This window comes from Esox lucius, chromosome 18 (genome assembly GCF_011004845.1).
Source record: "Esox lucius isolate fEsoLuc1 chromosome 18, fEsoLuc1.pri, whole genome shotgun sequence".
NCBI classification, from domain to species: domain Eukaryota; kingdom Metazoa; phylum Chordata; class Actinopteri; order Esociformes; family Esocidae; genus Esox; species Esox lucius.
Window position 1 is genome coordinate 3777999 of NC_047586.1, and position 18797 is coordinate 3796795.

At 48.0% G+C, this 18797-nt stretch overlaps 1 protein-coding gene across 11 annotated transcripts in view; it reads right to left on the bottom strand.

The window, feature by feature from the left end:
• Positions 1-18797, bottom strand: part of wnk1b (WNK lysine deficient protein kinase 1b) — a 106986-nt gene that overhangs the window by 29310 nt on the left and 58879 nt on the right. For all 11 annotated transcript variants that reach the window (XM_029114517.2, XM_029114515.2, XM_029114518.2 and 8 more), the window contains 6 exons: positions 17186-17406; positions 15348-15505; positions 9726-9814; positions 7958-8177; positions 7393-7732; positions 7080-7252 (listed from right to left, as the gene is read on the bottom strand). In XM_029114517.2, coding sequence (XP_028970350.2) covers positions 7080-7252; positions 7393-7732; positions 7958-8177; positions 9726-9814; positions 15348-15505; positions 17186-17406 — 1201 coding nt within the window. The remainder of the gene's footprint in view (positions 1-7079; positions 7253-7392; positions 7733-7957; positions 8178-9725; positions 9815-15347; positions 15506-17185; positions 17407-18797) is intronic.

The window sequence follows — 18797 nt, forward strand, 5'->3', positions numbered from 1 at the left end:
GCCCGGGTGCAACAGGAGGCTCCCTGGCGGCAGGGGCATCTCGGGGCTGGCGTAGCAGAAGAGCTCCTCGGTGACGGGCTGCAGGCGGCCGTACGCCCCCGACCCCCCCGACCCCCCGCCGGGACCCCCCTGCTCCTCCAGGTAAAGGTCCATGGATCCACGGCGGGCCCGGTACAGCCTGGTGGCCAGCGCGCCGGGATCGGCGGCCACACTCTGGACGTGGAAATCGAAGACACCGGCGTGCGGCGGCTCCATGACCGGCGGGGCCGACTGGGGGAAGGAGCCGGCGTGCTGCAGCTGGTAACCGTCGGCGGGACGAGGGGCCCGGGCGCCCGGGGCGCTTGTGGGTGGCAGCTGAGGGGCGGGGCTGTGAGCGAGGCACACGTGTGGGCCCGGCGCATGGGGGTGGTAGGCGGCCAGGCCGGCGGCAGCGGCGGCCTGCATCTGCTGGTGGAAGCTGATCTGGTTGATCTGGTGAGCAGTCATGGGGTAACCGCTGTAGGCCATGGCCTCGAAGTGGTCCAGCAGCGCCGCCTGGTTCAGGCTCAGCCGCCGCACGGCCTCCACCACCTCCTCCTGCTGCTCCGCCCTCGCGTCCTTGTAGCCGTACAGCGGGTCCTGGAGGGACTGGCCTTGGAGGTGGGGGCGCGCGGGCTCCCCCGCTGACCCCGTCCGCGGCGCGGCGTAGCCGGGCACCACGAAGAGGGACGCGGGGTCCGGTCCCAGCCGCCCGTCCAGCCCGGCGCCCCCAACGCTCAGGCCTTCCATCCCCGGGTGGTAAGGGCCCAGGCTGCTGGCGTAGCGGGGGTAGGCGGGCTGGAAGTGGCGCGTGTGGGCTTCCAGGATCGACGTACTCTTGCGCCGCTGGCTGCTGTAGGCCTTGGAGGGGGGGCAGGCGGGCGGCGGCGAGAAGGAGATTGGTCGCTCCGGGAGGGTGGGGAAAAAGAGAGGCGGCGGGGGTTCTGGGAGGCCTGCCGAGGCTCCTCCCCCACTGCTGTACTGGTGACTCACAGGCTGCGGCTGAAGTAACAAAGATTATAGATAGATAGATAGATACACATCACCGTCATGAGGGAAAAGGGCACCATTATACACTGTGTTATTCAGATGGATGGAGAGAAAGGGGAAGGTGAAGATGCATTTGAAAAAGAGAACAAGAAAAGAAGGCAGAAATGTCTTGCACTGATAAATCCCTTCCACAGAATGAAGAAATTCAAGAACCCCGCAAATAAACCAATTCAACATCAAAACAAGATGTACGAGACAGACAGCATGATGGCCAGTATCGTAATTAAATACAGACGCGGCAGAGAGGCACTTCCTTCGGGTTCGACGGGTGGCTGAGGCGAGGTCAGAGGTGACAGGTGGCTGAGGCGAGGTCAAAGGTGACGGTGGCTGTGATTCTGGATGAAACAAACGGCACCTTAAAATAACCTCACCTTCAAACGCATGAAAAAACCCTTCGTTGGTGTGGAAACAGAATTATGTTCACGCGAAACTAACTCAATCGCCGTGTTACCAGAACCAGAGCTGGACTGCCCACCACCACCACAACACAAACTAGTTTAGCCTAAATCTAATATTGTGCCTTGTGACTCCAGGATTTCAAGCCGAATGACACAAACTGTTGTTAGCCACTTGTCGCGCTGACTGGCGCGGACTACAGCCGCAGTCTGACCCACCTCACCAGGGACACGAGGGAAGAGCCAGGCAGTCTGTATTTAATGCGAGCTCAGGACACCTGGAGAGAGAGCTGAAGCTAAAAAACAGGTGGGTCCATGGGTATCTGAAAGTGAATAACCACAGTCTCTCCCGATATTCGTTCCGATCTGTCCCCATCTCACCCTCTCCAGTTTCAGACACCCACGGCAACCCTAACACATGGAACCAGGCCTATTCCCAGCCATTTATTTAGAGATCCGGGGGACCCATGTTGCGGTATTTATGACACAACGAGGTCATAAGGCAGCCATGTAGGCGCTCTGTTAACATGGCCGGTCGACCCAACTCCACATATAGGGCTGGGGGGGCCTGCTGAGCTTCAGACATCTCTGCCAGGACGGCCCGGGTTCACGCCACTCTGTGGCCAGAGGCACTCAAACATACAGGGCTGGCAAACAGTGCCGGGAGACTTGCTCGGCGTTGTTGCCGCGGGCGAGGAGGGGTCGAGTGCAGGGGCAGGACGCTCTCCAGGGCCTTGGAGAGCCGGCCGGCAAATGTGTCGCCGTCGTCCGACCCCCCGCGGGGGGAGTGGGGGGCAGAGAGCACCAGGGGAGGGGTGGAGGGCCGGTTGGGGAGGCAGGACAGAGCAGAAGGGGCGGTGGAAAAGTGGGGGACGCAAACGGACATGCTACGGCCACGGTGGCGGGGGGGTGGTGGAAGAGGCTGCAGGCGAAGGAGGAGGGAACGACAGTTACAAACAGAATGGAACAAACACCTGTTTACATGGGACACAATACACACATGATGGTTAAAAACACGACACGACTGGTGACAACACGGCTCAATAGATGATCTAGACAATGGGGTCATTTATCAACTTCTCCCGAGTCTACTTGATGATCATTAACTTGATGGTACTACTTTTATATCCTTGTAGGCAGTTCGAATAATCACTACCTGGGTGTTAGCGCCACCCTGAAAGTCTTTGGTAATAGCTTGCATGCTAAGCCCTTCCAGAGGTTTTCCAATCATTCTGTTAATTCTTGCTGAAATTCAACCCCTACATTACAATGGTAACCACATGTTAGTTTGTCTCTGGAGAAGATGATAAAGATACTCATCTGTTTATCAAAATCCCAAACTACCCCTTTAAGACTTGAAAAGAGGTGTCAAAACACCTGTTTCCCAAGAGCATTTTAGAAAGATACAGTGGTTAGATAAAAAGTCATTCTAACGTGTCAATACTGATCAAAAGGAAAGGATCTAAATCTCAAGTTAGACAGACTGCTGGGTACATTTCTAGGTTATTTAAAGTGGGTTTATTAGCACAAATGCAGATTTAGGATGCTAGGACTATGATGATAACAGTACTCAAAAAGAACCACTCAATGTAGTGGTCTTATAAAACAAGATATATTGGCCACATACTAAAACCCCCCCCAGTGTTCCAAATCTCAGTGTTCCAAATCTCAGTGTTCCAAATCTCAGTGTTCCAAATCTCAGTGTTCCATATCCCAGTGTTCCAAATCCCAACATGGCAGAAAAAGCAGTGCCACAGACTGGGGCCTGCTTTGCTGCAGTAAACTAAATATAACTTAGTTTACTGCAACTAAATATAACTGGAAGGGCACTTAATTCTATTCCATGCTTTTCAATAAGGAGCATGTTGCACTTCAACTGGAGTCTGGTTCACTTTCTGAATTGACTGGAATTGAAATAGAATTAACATTTTTACCATGCTGATTCCACACAATTGTCTCAAAACAATTCAACATTCCTGCAAGTTGTTTCATAGAACTCTTGTTTTAGAGGTGAATGAAACTATTCCTTATTCATCCAAAGTAGCTATACAATTTAGCATGTTTCTTCGCATGCCTATTCTAGAATTGGAGAGTCAGTGTAAAGCACCTCAAGAACAGAGTTTAAACAAAACCCTGAACACTGTGCTACTTGGTAATGTCAGTAGAATACTGATAAAAAGCAAGACGAAGAGCTACCAACTAATTCTCAAAGCTCAAACTACAAGGTGAAGCTAAATTCAAAACTTAGTCGGATTCAAAGCCTAGTTTATAGCATTACAGTGTATTTAGACAGTTGGGTCGACTTGTAGAATGCATTTGCTTCACCCAAAACCTGAAACCATGTGGCCTAACTCTCTTAATAAATGGCTCTGGTCAGCAGCACTTTACCAATGCCTTGAGATGCTTTACAACAGTGGTTCTCAAACTTTGATCCTGGGGTCCTGAAATTCTACTTGGCAGTTATAATTCACCTGCAATTTCAAGTCTAAAATAAATCCTTTACTAGTGAGCTTGAGAGAAGACCAGCAGTACTCAAGATCTCGAAGACACAGAGTTTAGAACCGCTGCTTCACAGGACAACATAAAGTACACAACAGACAGAGGGTTTACTAATAAATCATCAAATATATAACAAACAGGCAACCAACACATTCGATGACAACACACAAAAAAAATATTACATAAACAATATTCTAAAATGACACAGTACAGCACAACAAAATAAATACTAGCTGAGCAGACTGCAGTATTTATGCATCAATCCCTGTCAGTATAAATTGAAAATTAACATAGAAACAGAAGCCTCAGGGCCAATTTCTTCAGGTTTGACTTTATTCATTTCTCACATCGGTTGTACAAATGCACTATGAGTAAGAGCTGACATGCACAGTTGTCTGACTCAATTGAGATGATGTAAAATGAAACCATTTAGCTGACGGATTCAGTGAAATGCAATGGTTCATAATGGTCAAAATAACAATGATCAAAATGGCCGTAGAACTAATAGTGACAATGGAAGTCATTGATAAAAATATGGCCATCAATTATGCCACCTTTGCATAATGTAATATATCAAAAGGCCACTCAGTAATTAATGTGGTTAAATGCCAATAATAGCAGATTCGCTTGAACAAGTGGATTTAACTCAGATGTCTTTCATGGCAAAAACACCATAACTGTAGAAAGGTCTAATTAAGCCAAAAGGCCAGAGGAAGTGAGCTGTATGGCAAATATAACACGATTTAGGGTTGGATCAGGAAATGTCCAATCCCCAGGTGTGCATTATTGCTATTATTTCCTAATATATATAACCACAGCCAGAAATTACAGCTTTCAGCCAATCAGCATCTGGCCAGTATCTAATTAACCAATAAGGCAAATTCTGGTAATATGTACCAGAGCTAAGGGCTGCACTTAGGAACAACAACAATGGAGAGTGCCTGGATAGAGACCTTAGCCATGGTATATTGGCCATTTTGGCCATAATACTGTTTTAGACCTACGAGTGGTACATGGCCTCCTATATCCACAGCAATCGGCTTTCGGAGTTTCAAATAAGCGCTTCATAATAAGTTACAACACACTAGTAGTAGAATTTAGAGATGACAGAGTTGGGTCCATTAAGAGGACCCCTGTCTGAGTCTTTCTGCCAACGACCATGTCTGACCGAGTGTTGAAAGCCTAGCGTGGCAGGTAACAACCCGCACCTCTGACGTAGCTACAATGGGATTGATGGAGGTCCTGACAGTATGCACAGCTAACTGCCTATTTGAGGAAAAAATTATAAATACCAACACAGTAACAGAACTACGAATAAAATGTATCATCGATGATTGTTTGGGGGAGGGAATAGGCCAGAGCAGAATAAAGTGTTGGTTGCTGGGTACTGTACTAGAACGACATCCGCTCGGTACAGGGGCTAGGAATGCAGCAAAAAAACGGAACCGAACGAGGCAACACAATAAAAAGCTAACAAACTCAAATTGCCGAGTTTGTTTACTTTCAGGGAGGCTTTTTGTTTCTCCAAGATGCATCGTTCTGTTCAGAAAACCAAACGAACCAGCATCGCGTCCATGGAAACAGAAGAGGGAGGAGGTACATGATGCACTGCACTGTCAAAACACAAACTCACTTCCTTAACTTGCAGGCTGTTTTCCGTACTTACCTGTAGGTCACCGTATCGGAAGACCTAAAGACCCATGAACGAAAGCTTATTCTAACATTTGGGTCAATGATATTTACATCTGTCTTAACCTGAGGAACAATGGCTGGGCGTTGTCGAAGTATACACTTCAGAGCCCAGTCTCTATGTTCTTTAAAGATGGCCAACCTACAACCTGTTCATGTTGCCTAGCGGGACAAGGGTTCTAGATTTGGGGACCTGCAGAGGCACGGCGGGAACATGCCACTGCTTGAAACATTTGGCTTTTACCGGCAACCACTATCAACAGAAGGGACTCGCTGTCTGACACACAGAGACTGATAGAGGCACAATAGTGTCTAAAAGGCGTTTATTTTTTTTGCAGTGCAACAGTGAGGCTTTCCACTAGTTTAATGTAGTCAACTGGACTGGACTTCCACCGTAATTGGCTGATCCCTGCTGATGACCCTAAAGTAGTCATGTCCAATCAGGTCATCGGGAGGGATAATCTGATTGAATAGATCACTCCCACTTGGCGCTGCCCATGCGCTCACAGACGCCAAAAAATAAACTATAAAAGGGATGCTGTCTCTATCCATCTCTGTGGATGAAACTATGTCAACATGGCACTGAGGTACAAATTGCTAATACTAGCTAAAAAAAACAGCTCCATGGACGGCCGTTCTCAGGAGACAGGAATTTGTCATTCGTGGCTAAGCTAAATATTTTAGATGTGGATCAAATATTTTTCTCTTGAGCATGTTTGTTTGTGCTTCCTTAATTTTTGTGTTTTGGACAAAGATCAATCATTGTTTTTGCGTGACTAGTTCTGGGATTTCCCTAATTTGTATTTTGGTGATTGTTCTTTTACGCCCTGATATGTTTGCATGACAAACAGCTGTTTCCCAGATGGAGACATGGCAGCCTACTAAAACCTTTTACTTTACCACTACTCCTTCCAATACAGTGAAGAAAACCGTTCCAGAGATCAGGTTTGGGACCTCTTGGCAAACAGAAGACTTTAAGTTTGTGTTACTGTTCAATGTGGAACTGTAAACACAATCTCTGGGTTTCTAAGCCACTGTGAGCTTGTTCTGATTCATTACTGAAAAGTTAAGTGGGTTAAAACAAAGCTGTTGCACCCCCACCCCCCACTCCTTTGCCAAGAAATGTGCAATTCGAGAACTTCTGCAACTATTTGCCTGGTCTAAGATCTGCCTTTGCCTCCATGCCAAATTCTATGGACAATTAACCTAGGATTTGGCAAGACGACACAGAGTTTGGAGAGGCGGGAAGCCGAGAAATGAATTAAGGTACCGTATGTACTATCCAAGTGCCAAACTTCAAATGCATCCTCAAAAAACGAAGGGAATTTTCTAGTTCCAATTCCAAATAAACCTGCAATGGTTACAACATCGCAGAACTACAAACCCCACGGCAATTCACATCAGTGTTCTTTTGCTGACGTCACTCACCATGGTCTGCTGTTGGTAGGCATTCAGCTGCTGGGAGCAGGTTGCAGGGTAGGGGGCCTGTGATTGGCCCTGCTGTTGCTGCGGGGGGGCGGGGGTGTTGCTATAGGACAAGGTCTGCTGATGGGACTCCGTAAACATGGAGGAACCCGGGCCAGCGTCCATGGCTCCGTCCGCTGTAGCGGGGTGAGGGCACACAAAACACATGGACGGTTATGTTTCAAGGCCCAAGGAGAGTTTCCCGGGAAACCTGTTGATTCTAGTTAATTCCAGAAGCTGAATAATGACCCTGAGACCCTGTGAGCAGTGTACCTACATGTCGTCGATATGTGGTCCAGCTGGTACTTCAGCTGGTGTTGGTGGGGGTCCACCTCCGACTCCTCCTGGTCTGTCGGGACGCCGGGGGGCTGGGCCGGGACGCCGGGGGGCTGGGCCGGGACGCCGGGGGGCTGGGTCGGGGCGCTGGGTTGGCCCTGGGGGGGTACCTGGCTCTGCTTGGGAGCCTGTTGGGCTTTCTGCTGCTCTAGATTCCTCTTCTCCAGCTCCTCTCGGACCAGCTTCCTCTGCTCTCTCTTCTTCTTGATCAGAGACACTCTGTCTTTGATGGCTTTGGCCATCGTCTTGTGGTCTCCTTCGCACACATAGCCAGACTCCACCTGTCGTGGCGGGGCGAGGGGTAGGAACTATCAGGTCAATGCCTTTTCGGCTTGGGTAATTCAAGGAAGTAAAAACCAATGCAATTCTACATTTTGGAAATGAAATAATATTGACCACAACACTGGTGACAATGTACCAGCGTTCACCAAAGATTACCTGATCAGCGATGAGGTTTGTGAATCAATCCAAAATACATGAATCCAAAATGTTTGAATAATTCGTACCATTTCCTGAGCCACATCTTCGGGGATGTCCTTGTTGAGGTCGAAGGAGAACTCGATAGCTTCGTTGTCCTTGTACTTGCCCTTCAGCTTCTTCACGTCTTCTATCCTCAGCCAGAGTTTGATGGCGATCATCTCCCCATCGTCCTCCTCGGCCAGCTCCACTCGCACGCCAGTCTCCTCCTGGAAGAATGCATGGCTCAGCAGGATCTTAATAACGTATCTGTGAGAGAGGGTGGGAACGAGAGAGACGAAAGAAGAGACCAGAGCGGGAAGATAGAGAGAGAGAGAGAGAGCGAGAGCAAGAGAGGAGGGGAAAGAGGTTTGTTTAGTGACAATCTTGCTTTATTGGATTGAGTACGCTTCGCACGACTGAGCCGAATGAGGACAGAACACACAGCAGTTGTGGGCGGACTCAAAGGGAAGTCCCTGCGCTTTGTTCACGTCTTAATGACCTCACATGTCCCGCTTTCTGCCTGTGACGAACAGCATAACGTTTCCACTTAAATGACATGGTCACGATCACACGATCCTGTGTGACTAATGTAACTGCATGTGATTGCATTGGACCTGGGTGTATCATTGGGATTTATTACCAGATGATACTGAGTTTTATTGGGGATAAGGTACTCATGTAGAGCAGAGGCAGAAAGTAGCCCACAGACAGCTGGAACAGAGAAGCAGAGGCAGCTAGGCTCCCAGGGCAGGGCTAGCATCGTGGAGACCCTTACAGACCCCACACGCAAAAAACACATCAGGTACTGAATGAAAGCAGTGTTCACCCCAGTAGCACAGGGATGAATCACAGGAGCCTCGCCAGTTAAATGCATTGTGGGTAGTGGTACGGTACCGCCTAGCGCCTAGTCTGGCAGGAAACAAGGGCAGAAGAGGATTCCGTGTTTGTTCCACATGCCAAGTGTCTGTTCCAATGAATCAGGGTTAAGTGGCCAACAAAGAGCGATGTCGAGGTAAAAACTTGACATGACAGATTAGTGTCATGGACCAGGAACATGACGAAGGAGCAGAGCCCCAAGGATGTAGTGGAAACGGCCAACAATTAGCTGCGAAACCTCAATGTTTACGTGATTCAAAGACCTTGACAGCACATCACTATGAACAAGAGGTACACGGAGAATGACAACGGCCAGAAAAATAACATCGAAAACGTTATGGTTAGTAGCTAGACGCAAAAAGCTTCCTCAGCCTTTTCTTATCTTAAGTCAGCGGCATCAGTGCTAGATGCCATTATTGTCTGATATATAAACCCTACGAGATGTTATACTGTAGCAACATAGAGCACAGATCTGCTAAGGCCTTAAGCAACTGAAAACATTTACACATTTTTGACTCCCAGTATTCATGAATTGTTAAACAACTAGCACTCCCATTTCATATTTCAATGCGTTAATACTGCGCCTTAAGCATTTTTCAGTGGCTCGTATGAGAAAGGAGTCTTTCCGGGACAGAGGGTCACACCAGACCAAGGCCTTGTTGCGTTAGGTGACCTCCAAATTCACATCAGAAGACCTTGAAACTGACGTGACAGATGTGGAGGCATCTCTTTGTAGCGTTAAGATAAAAGAAAACCTGTAAATCTTCTACAGACTGATATGTAGGAAAAAGTAGGCGCCGTTTCTCTCGACTCGGTTCAACAGGAACCGGGATTGAAAAGGAAAAAAAACCTTTGTTATTACTGTCCACAAATAGTGGAAATATATGTGTGGAATTACAGAGCGGCAGTTTGCGTGTGTGTGCGTGCGTGCGTGCACACCTCTCGTCTTTGTTCTGGCGGATGCATCCCTCGATGATCTCCTTCACCTCTGGTATGGCGACCTTGTCGAAGCTGGCCGGCTTGACTCCCTGGGGAGGTGAGGACAAAAGACGCCGTTAAGTCAAACGTGCAAACTGTAGCCTGCGGCCAACAGATCAACACAGGTCACCTCATTATCCAGCAGGGAGGGGAAGTCGGGGGGGTGGGGGGGAATTCAGTCAAAGACCAACAGGTTTCAATTCTGGTAGAGTGTAATATTCTTCATAACACAGTAAGTGTGTGTGTGTGTGTGTGTGTTGGGGACCACAGAAACACTGGAAACAGAAACACTGCAAGCAGCAAAAAAGTCCTGGTCAATTAATTCCCTGCAGTGTTGTTCTAACTCTGCAAGTGATGTGGCAGGACTCCCAGGGCCAAGGAAGCAGAACCAGAGGTTCAGAACAGGACCAAACACACCGCACGGCAACTGCCTCTACACCGCACGGCAACTGCCTCTACACCGCACGGCAACTGCCTCTACACCGCACTGAAACTGCCTCTACACCGCACTGAAACTGCCTCTACACCGCACTGCAACTGCCTCTACACCGCACGGCAACTGCCTCTACACCGCACGGCAACTGCCTCTACACCGCACGGCAACTGCCTCTACACCGCACGGCAACTGCCTCTACACCGCACGGCAACTGCCTCTACACCGCACGGCAACTGCCTCTACACCGCACGGCAACTGCCTCTACACCGCACGGCAACTGCCTCTACAACGCACGGCAACTGCCTCTACAACGCACGGCAACTGCCTCTACAACGCCATGATGCAAGGCAAACGCAGTGCCCTAATAGAAATCAATGTACAACGGTGTACCAAACGCAGTTATCTTGTAGGTGTGATCGAGGTCTTCAGTCCACATTTTGGTTCCATATGAACATGTCAAGTAAATTGGATCTAGCACGTTAACTAGGAACGCAACAAACTGAATCCGTGCCTGTCTGAACCCTGAGTCTCTTCTCTGCTTTATCGCTTAAAAGACATTCGCCGAAAAAACCCACCAGGACAGCTGACACCTGAAATAAGTGAAGGAAAAGTATTGTCAGAGCAGACAGAGAGAAAGTGAGGAGCTGAGAGAGACTTACCGGGATGTAAAGGAGGCAGGGTGGGAGAGAGTTGGGCTCAGTGACCTGGTATCACCTGATAGACTGACTGCCTGACGCCAAGTTCTGTGTTGCCTTGCCGATCCAAAACAGTTCTGTCTCAATATTTACTAACCCTCCCTGAACCCTCCAAACCAGAACCTACGTCCTTATGTAACATTTTACACAAACACACACTCTCACACTCTCACACGCTCTCACACGCTCTCACACAAACACACGCTCTCACACGCTCTCATACAAACACGCTCTCACACAAACACATGCTCACACTAAAACACACTCTTACACAAACACTTAAACACACACACCTCCCTCTTAGAGATTCCTGGGGCGGACAAAGTAAGGATTGACGAACAAAGAGGTAATCAAATTTAGTAGAAGAGGAGAATAGAGAAGTATTCCGATAACAAGGTCATTAAAAAGTCCTCATTACGAATTAAAGTCTCTCAGCGAGGAGAGGTCTTTAAAGCCGGATCCATGCTGGCACCTTTCTACCCCCTTTTGCAGAACAGCCAACAATTGAAAAGAGAAATTAAAGGGTATAGTCATTTAAAAAAAAAACTTTTTACAAAGGAACCGATGCAAAGATGAGTAGAAGAGGCTTAGAGGAAGATGGTGTGGGAGGACTAGCTATTGTCAATATGTGGGGGTGAATCTTACGTTATAGTCAAGTACTAATTTCCCCAGTCATATATTGATAAAAGAAAAAGCAGACACCTCCATTGTGGAAAGAGAAAAGAGCTCATTTTGATCTCAAGGTAAAAGGCTCTTTATAACCTGTGTTTTACATCTGTTCTCAAAGCTGTGCGTTCCTTGTACATTTCAGAGAAGAAATCATTTAACCGTACATGTTCTAATTGCTACTAAGGGTCCTGGCCTGTTAGATTAATTCATCAGAGACCACGGAGAACAAAGGAAGGAACCAAAATATAATGGAAATTATTGACAAATGACTGAACTGGGAGGTAGGTGAGTCTCAAGTGGTACCCTAGTGCCAATGGGTCATGTTGAAACGTAGGGCACTGGGGATAGAGGATAGGGTCCTGGGGATAGAGGATAGGGTCCTGGGGATAGGGGGCCATTTGGGCTTCTCTCAATTTCCTCACAGGCAGTGTAGGAACTGTCACTGGGGGCAACAGCCTGACGCAGAAGAATGCAATTAATGTCAATCTGCTGGGCTGAGAGAACACAGTGAGACAGACAGCAGAGAGAGAGAGACAGACAGCAGAGAGAGAGAGACAGGAGAGAAAGAAACAGGAGAGAAAGAGACAGGAGAGACAGGAAAGAGAGACCGGGATCAAAGATTGCCAACTCTGTATAGAATCAGAGAGAGTTTGTATGAGAGAACGTACCAAAATCTACTTGTATTTCGCAGATGGCAGGTTTGCATCATAAGCCCTGGTCAGTGTGCAGACCCAGGGTTATTAAGGTCAGACCCAGGGTTATAAGGTCAGACCCAGGGTTATAAGGTCATGAGGGATTGTCGTGACTGGGGAGGTGTGTGTGCATGCGTGCAGGAGAGCAAAAGACCACCATGTGTGAAGACCCCTGAAGCTGAGAAGGTCCACCGCGGAGACCAGAGGCATCTCATGTTTCCTAGATCTGTGTTGGACCAGTCTTTAGTGTCACCATGGACAAAACACAGGGCAGGGGAGGGTATCAGAGTCTTTAGTGTCACCATGGACAAAACACAGGGCAGGGGAGGGTATCAGAGTCTTTAGTGTCACCATGGACAAAACACAGGGCAGGGGAGGGTATCAGAGTCTTTAGTGTCACCATGGACAAAACACAGGGCAGGGGAGGGTATCAGAGTCTTTAGTGTCACCATGGACAAAACACAGGGCAGGGGACTCAAGAACAGCAGACCCCATAACAGTAGACCACGGAACACTAGTCCATCTGTATCTCCTCTCTCCCTCTGCATCTCTCTCTCCCTCTGCATCTCTCTCTCCCTCTGCATCTCTCTCTCCCTCTGCATCTCTCTCTCCCTCTGCATCTCTCTCTCCCTCTGCATCTCTCTCTCCCTCTGCATCTCTCCCTCTGTATCTCTCCCTCTGTATCTCTCTCTCTGTATCTCTCTCGCTGTATCTCTCTCGCTGTATCTCTCTCGCTGTATCTCTCTCTGATCCAGCCATACATACCTACACGTAACCTATGATCACAAGATGCAGGCCTTTTAATTGTACCTAGAATTTCTAAACAAACAGCTGGCGGCAGGGCCTTTTCTCATAGAGCTCCACTAGTGTGGAATGATCTGCCAATTAAGGTTAGAAATGCAAACTCAGTGCAAACTTTCAAGTGTCTACTAAAAACTCATCTCTACAGCACGGTTTTTAATTAGGTGTAGCCTGGCCCGGGGGCGTGAAGGTGACCAGTAGGCTTGATACTGTCCACCCTTGCTGTCTTGCCAGGTGGGCTCTCGTCGCCACTGGGATGCCCTCCCTCCAATGCCTTTCGGGGGAAGAGTCACTGGCTTGTTGTTGACTCTCTGTTGCGCACTTGTGCAATTGGGCTGTACGCTGCAGGCAATATTCGGCCCTCATTCAGGGTGGTTGCGGTTGGTGGGTGTCCCTTTGGTTGATGCTTGGCAATGTGGGTGGATTGATTTCCTGCTTGTCCGGGGCCTCCCCCGGGTAGGGCCACAGTGTTGCCGGACCCCCCCGTCTCAGTTCCAAGGTGTTACGCTGCTATATTGTTGTGCTGGGGGATATGAGGAATGCAATTCTAACCTTTCTCACTATCCTCCAGTTTTACATTTTAGGAGGAGATGAGGTCATGGTCCACACCTGCGGAGTACCTGGTTTGGGGGGCCCGTTGCTGTCCCTGTCCTTGTCCACCTGGTCATACATTTGACCTAGTCTAGAATCAAATAGACTCTGAATTTAGCCCAGAGAAATTGACTAATTGGACTCTTAATATCTCACCCGGCATGGCCAGAAGAGGACTGGTCACCCCTCTGAGCCTGGGTCCTCTCTAGGTTTCTTCCTAAAATTCGGCCTTCTTAGGGAGTTTTTCCTAGCCACTGAAATCCAACACTACTGTTGTTTGCTCCTTGGGGTTTAAGGCCTGCATCTCTCCCTCTGCATCTCTCCCTCTCTTCCACCCTCCACAGTCCCTCTTGCTCACTTACTCCTCCCTCCATTCCTCCCGTGCCTCATTTCCTCACCCACATCCCTCTTGCACTGCTCTCTCCCTTTCCCTCTAGCTCTCCACTCTCCCTCTCCACTCTCCACTCTCCTCTTGAACGGTCTCTAACTTTCCACTTCAGTTAAAAGGTAAAAGCCACAGTGACAAAAAACTGTGGAGACCTCAGCCATGGCGGAATGTGCCTCTGAAGAGACAGAAACCCTCTATGGTATGCAAGGTATTTCAGCATTGCCCTTCCTAGAGAACCAAAACACTAACCGAGTTGCACCGGCTTTACTGGTTCTACTGACAAATTCCTCCATTCCATCACTGAATATAATGACCTGAAACGATCTACACGAAAAGCAGAGGAATAATGAAATGCAAATAGCGACAGGTTTCCCCAACTCATCCCTCGAGATGAGGACATAGACCCGCTGTCTCCCCCTGCTGGCCACCACCAACACAACACCTTGGAGCCCACAGCTCCAAACAAACCAGGCGGAGATGATGACTGATCCTTTTCTCCACACGTCAACCAGGAGGAGGACGGGGGAGGGCAGAGGAGCGGGGTGTGTGGGGAGGAGTGAGGTGGTGGGAGGGGTAGGATGGGTGGGTGAGTAGGGAGGTAAACAACCCGACTAGAGGAAGGAGAAAACAGTTCATGAAATTAAAGGTCATGAGATAACAGATGAGAAAAACAGAGATGGGGGGGGGGGTATTAGATTAGGGTGATTCTACCAATAACCGACAGCATACAGAGAAGCAGCCCGGGCAAACTGATCTGGGGTCAGGCTGGCACAGGCAACACGAGTGGCTTCAACGAAACCCTCTAAGCAGCGGACGGAGAACTTCATTAATGGCGAATCTCGACCTGACGGCAGGACCCTTGTCAAACCATATGAACAGCATGAAAGCACACGTGACTATGCAGAAACCTCACCCAGCATGGCGGAGGCGCGGGCCAACAGATTATACATGACGCATGTAATTGATAAATATTCTGTCATCTTAACCATGGTAAATGTTGTTTAATCTTTGCTGCTTACTGGGGTATTCATGGAGGCACGAATGCGTGTGGGTGGACCAAAAGAAGGCCTCCTCCCGAACAATCAAACACTGTAAACTGTATGAAGGACTGAGTCTGTGACGAACAAACCCTATGGAAACCCTAGCTGATTCCAAATTTAAGTCTGGCATCCCAGGAGAACGGGACTGACTCAGATAAAGAGAGTGATAGAGAGAGTATAAATGACAGAGACAATGAAAGAAAGACTCAGACGGACAGTTGGATGGACAGGAGACCCTGAGAAGGGGAGGCGGAGGAGGGAGTACACCTACGCTGGTGACACGGCGGTAGATCTGCGCTGCGTTCTGACACTCGGAGTAGGGGTACTCTGACGTGGCCATCTCCAACATGCACATCCCGAAGGCGTACACGTCCACCGACTCGTCGTACTTCTCCTCATACATCTCCGGGGCCATGAACTCTGGGGTACCTTGAAACGGATCGGAGACGAAACAAGGTGTCAGAACTCCCCCGGGCCTCCCACAGGGGAGGAGGACCAGAGAGGGGAGCAGGAGAAATTAGTTGATGCCACGCCATAGGAGGTATGGATCCCCGACAAAGGACGAGGAGAGAGAGATGGACAGAGGAAGAGGAGAGAGAGATGTACTGAGGAAGAGGAGAGAGAGATGGACTGAGGAAGAGGAGAGAGAGATGGACAGAGGACGAGGAGAGAGAGATGGACAGAGGACGAGGAGAGAGAGATGGACAGAGGGAGAGGAGAGATGGACAGAGGACAAGGAGAGAGAGATGGACAGAGGACAAGGAGAGAGAGATGGACAGAGGACAAGGAGAGAGAGATGGACAGAGGGAGAGGAGAGAGAGATGGACAGAGGGAATAGGGAAACACGTGGGCAACTCGGCTTCAGTAAAGTTGGAGTAGAAATATGAACAGACTGTTTCCTCTGCAAGGCCTTTCATGATGGTTTAAAAAATTTTAAATAAAGATTTTCAGGTATTTTACACTCATCAGAAGCACTTTTTGCCATGGCTGCAGTACTTGTGAAATGTTCATCATCCAGAACTGCTGAATGAGGAAGAGCCTGAAGTTTTAAAATATTCAAGAGCATTATAACCAAACAAAAAAAAGTTGATTATGTGGAAAAAAGGTAGTTAAAGCAGATAGAAACAGTGAGATCAGGTGAGGTTAGAAATGCTGAGGGGGGCTTAAAAACAGATGAGGCAAACCTTTTTCAGTGAGAAATCTGCCTCCCAAATTACCCCTATTCCCTATTTAGTACACTACATCAGAACCGATCCAACTGAGCTCTGCCCAAAATGTAGTTTACTATAGTGAATAAGCTCCCATTTCAGAAATGATCACTGTCAGCAATGGGTATGATTACGCACAGTAAGCCACGGTATATTGTTTTTATTATCTATATATGCTCATAAACTTATAAAACTTTACAACTGCCTAAAGGAAACCACAGGCTGGGGCTCAAAGAGAAGAGGGATACTTTCTATTGAAACACTTTCTTAGCCAGGAAGTCCTTAGAGGTCTGAAGAAGTAATTCCAGACCTTCTCAAGACTCGAAGGCCCAACGTGAGTTTATTGTAAGCATGTGTGTGATATCATGACGCGGCTGTCACAGGGAAGCCTGAACACACCACCATTCATGAGGCCTTGGTTTGCTCGGCTGCTTAACACACATTCCAATTAGCTTCTTTTCTGGCGCTGCTGATTGTCCTCAGATGGAGACACGACAGTCGGCGACTGATAGGCATTTTGTAAACGCCGGAAAACGGGCAGCATGGAGGAGACTAGATGGCATTCCAGTTTCAAGCAGTCTGTCTGACACATCCTGCCCTGCGGAAACTGGAGGCCCAGACCACACTGTGGTGAGGGAGAGCCAGGCACAGAAAATCTCTGGTTGACTCAACGTAAAAATCGACGTAGATGCTTTAAAAAAAGAAGCTAGAAGTAAATTAAAAATGTATTTAAAGTACACTTTTCAGCCCCTAAAACGCTGATTTAACGGACACACATTTTTAATTCAACCATTTGCAGCGACAGGGGAAGGAGTGTGTCTTTGTTAGAGATCTGGGCAGGGAGGTTAAAGATCCACCTCGAAAGGTTAAGAGGTCAGTCGATCGGCCAATGGGGTCGTACCTATGACACTCTTGGCAAAGGAGGCCCGTTTCAGGGTAGCCAATCCCAGGTCTCCAATCTTGACGGAGCCGGTCGGACCGGTGATGAAGATGTTGTCACACTTCAGGTCTCGGTGGATAATGGGAGGGGCCCGTGTGTGCAGGAAGTGGAGGCCCTTGAGGATCTGCCGACACCAACTCCTCAGGACCTTGATCTTCATCACCTTGAACCGTTTTAGGTACCTGCAACAGGGGGATATAGGGTTAAATACATCAGCTCGGTTTGTCGTACCCCATCGTAAAGGGAAACTGCCCGGGCACGAGACCATTGTAAAACAGTCCTTATATCAATAGCTCTGTAATAATATTTTTCTTTAGATTATTATTATTTTTTACATTTCCAGGTATATCCAACAGCATTTTTGAAAAACAGATTTAATTTAGCCAGTAAAAGTGATGTCATTGTGAAGCTAAGTGAACACAGCTTAACAAAAACGGGTGAGATGAGATTTAATAGGTAATAAACAAAAGATAACGAAACCCATTATGATTGGTGAAGTTGGATTTAATGAACAATTCCTTTCTGATAATGGGAGCTAATGTCCAACAACATACTTTACCCCACCCTCCATCTCTTTACCCCTCCCTCCATCTCTGTAACTGTCACTCCATCTCTTTCTCCCACCCCCACCTCCTTCTTTCCTTCTGTCGCTTCATTCCTCCTTTGTCCTTTCGCTAAATATTCATCCTTTACCCTAACCCATACTGAGTAACCTACCACAGAACACCATTGGAGGAGACTATCTGAAATAAAGCCACGTGAGCTAAAGTTGACAATAGAACAATGTTGTTATAGTTAAGGAATTAAACACCTAAACCTAAAACCAGACAACCAGTATGGGAAGTTTATTTATGAATAGTTCTGATTGCAAGGACACATGACACTATGGCCGGGTGTTAGTTGGACACATGACACTATGGCCGGGTGTTAGTTGGACACATGACACTATGGCCGGGTGTTAGTTGGACACATGACACTATGGCCGGGTGTTAGTTGGACACATGACACTATGGCCGGGTGTTAGTTGGACACATGACACTATGGCCGGGTGTTAGTTGGACACATGACACTATGGCCGGGTGTTAGTTGGACACATGACACTATGGCCGGGTGTTAGTTGGACACATGACACTATGGCCGGGTGTTAGTTGGACACATGACACTATGGTCGGGTGTTAGTTGGACACATGACACTATGTTACAATTCCCCAAACAGAGAAGCCCATTTTAACACATATTTAAAGATACAAGAGTCTATTACACTTTGTATACCAACAACGTTCCCAGGTCCTTGGGAAGCAAATCAGACCCACAGCGTTACATTCGACCCCTTCACAGCAGCCATGATATGCCCTCTATTTTGCAATTCCTTTCTTTACTCATCTTTACCAAGGAGGCCAATAGTTACTGCATGAGCCAGTGGGACTAACAAGCAGACAGACTTGGGTTGTTCCTGGGTCTTGGCCTGGAGGCCTGGGAGAAAAGAAGCCAACTATTCAAAATGCAGCCAAACGTTCCAAGAACCGGTTCAGATCTTCACATAACGCTCAATTCGCTTCCATCCATTTAAACA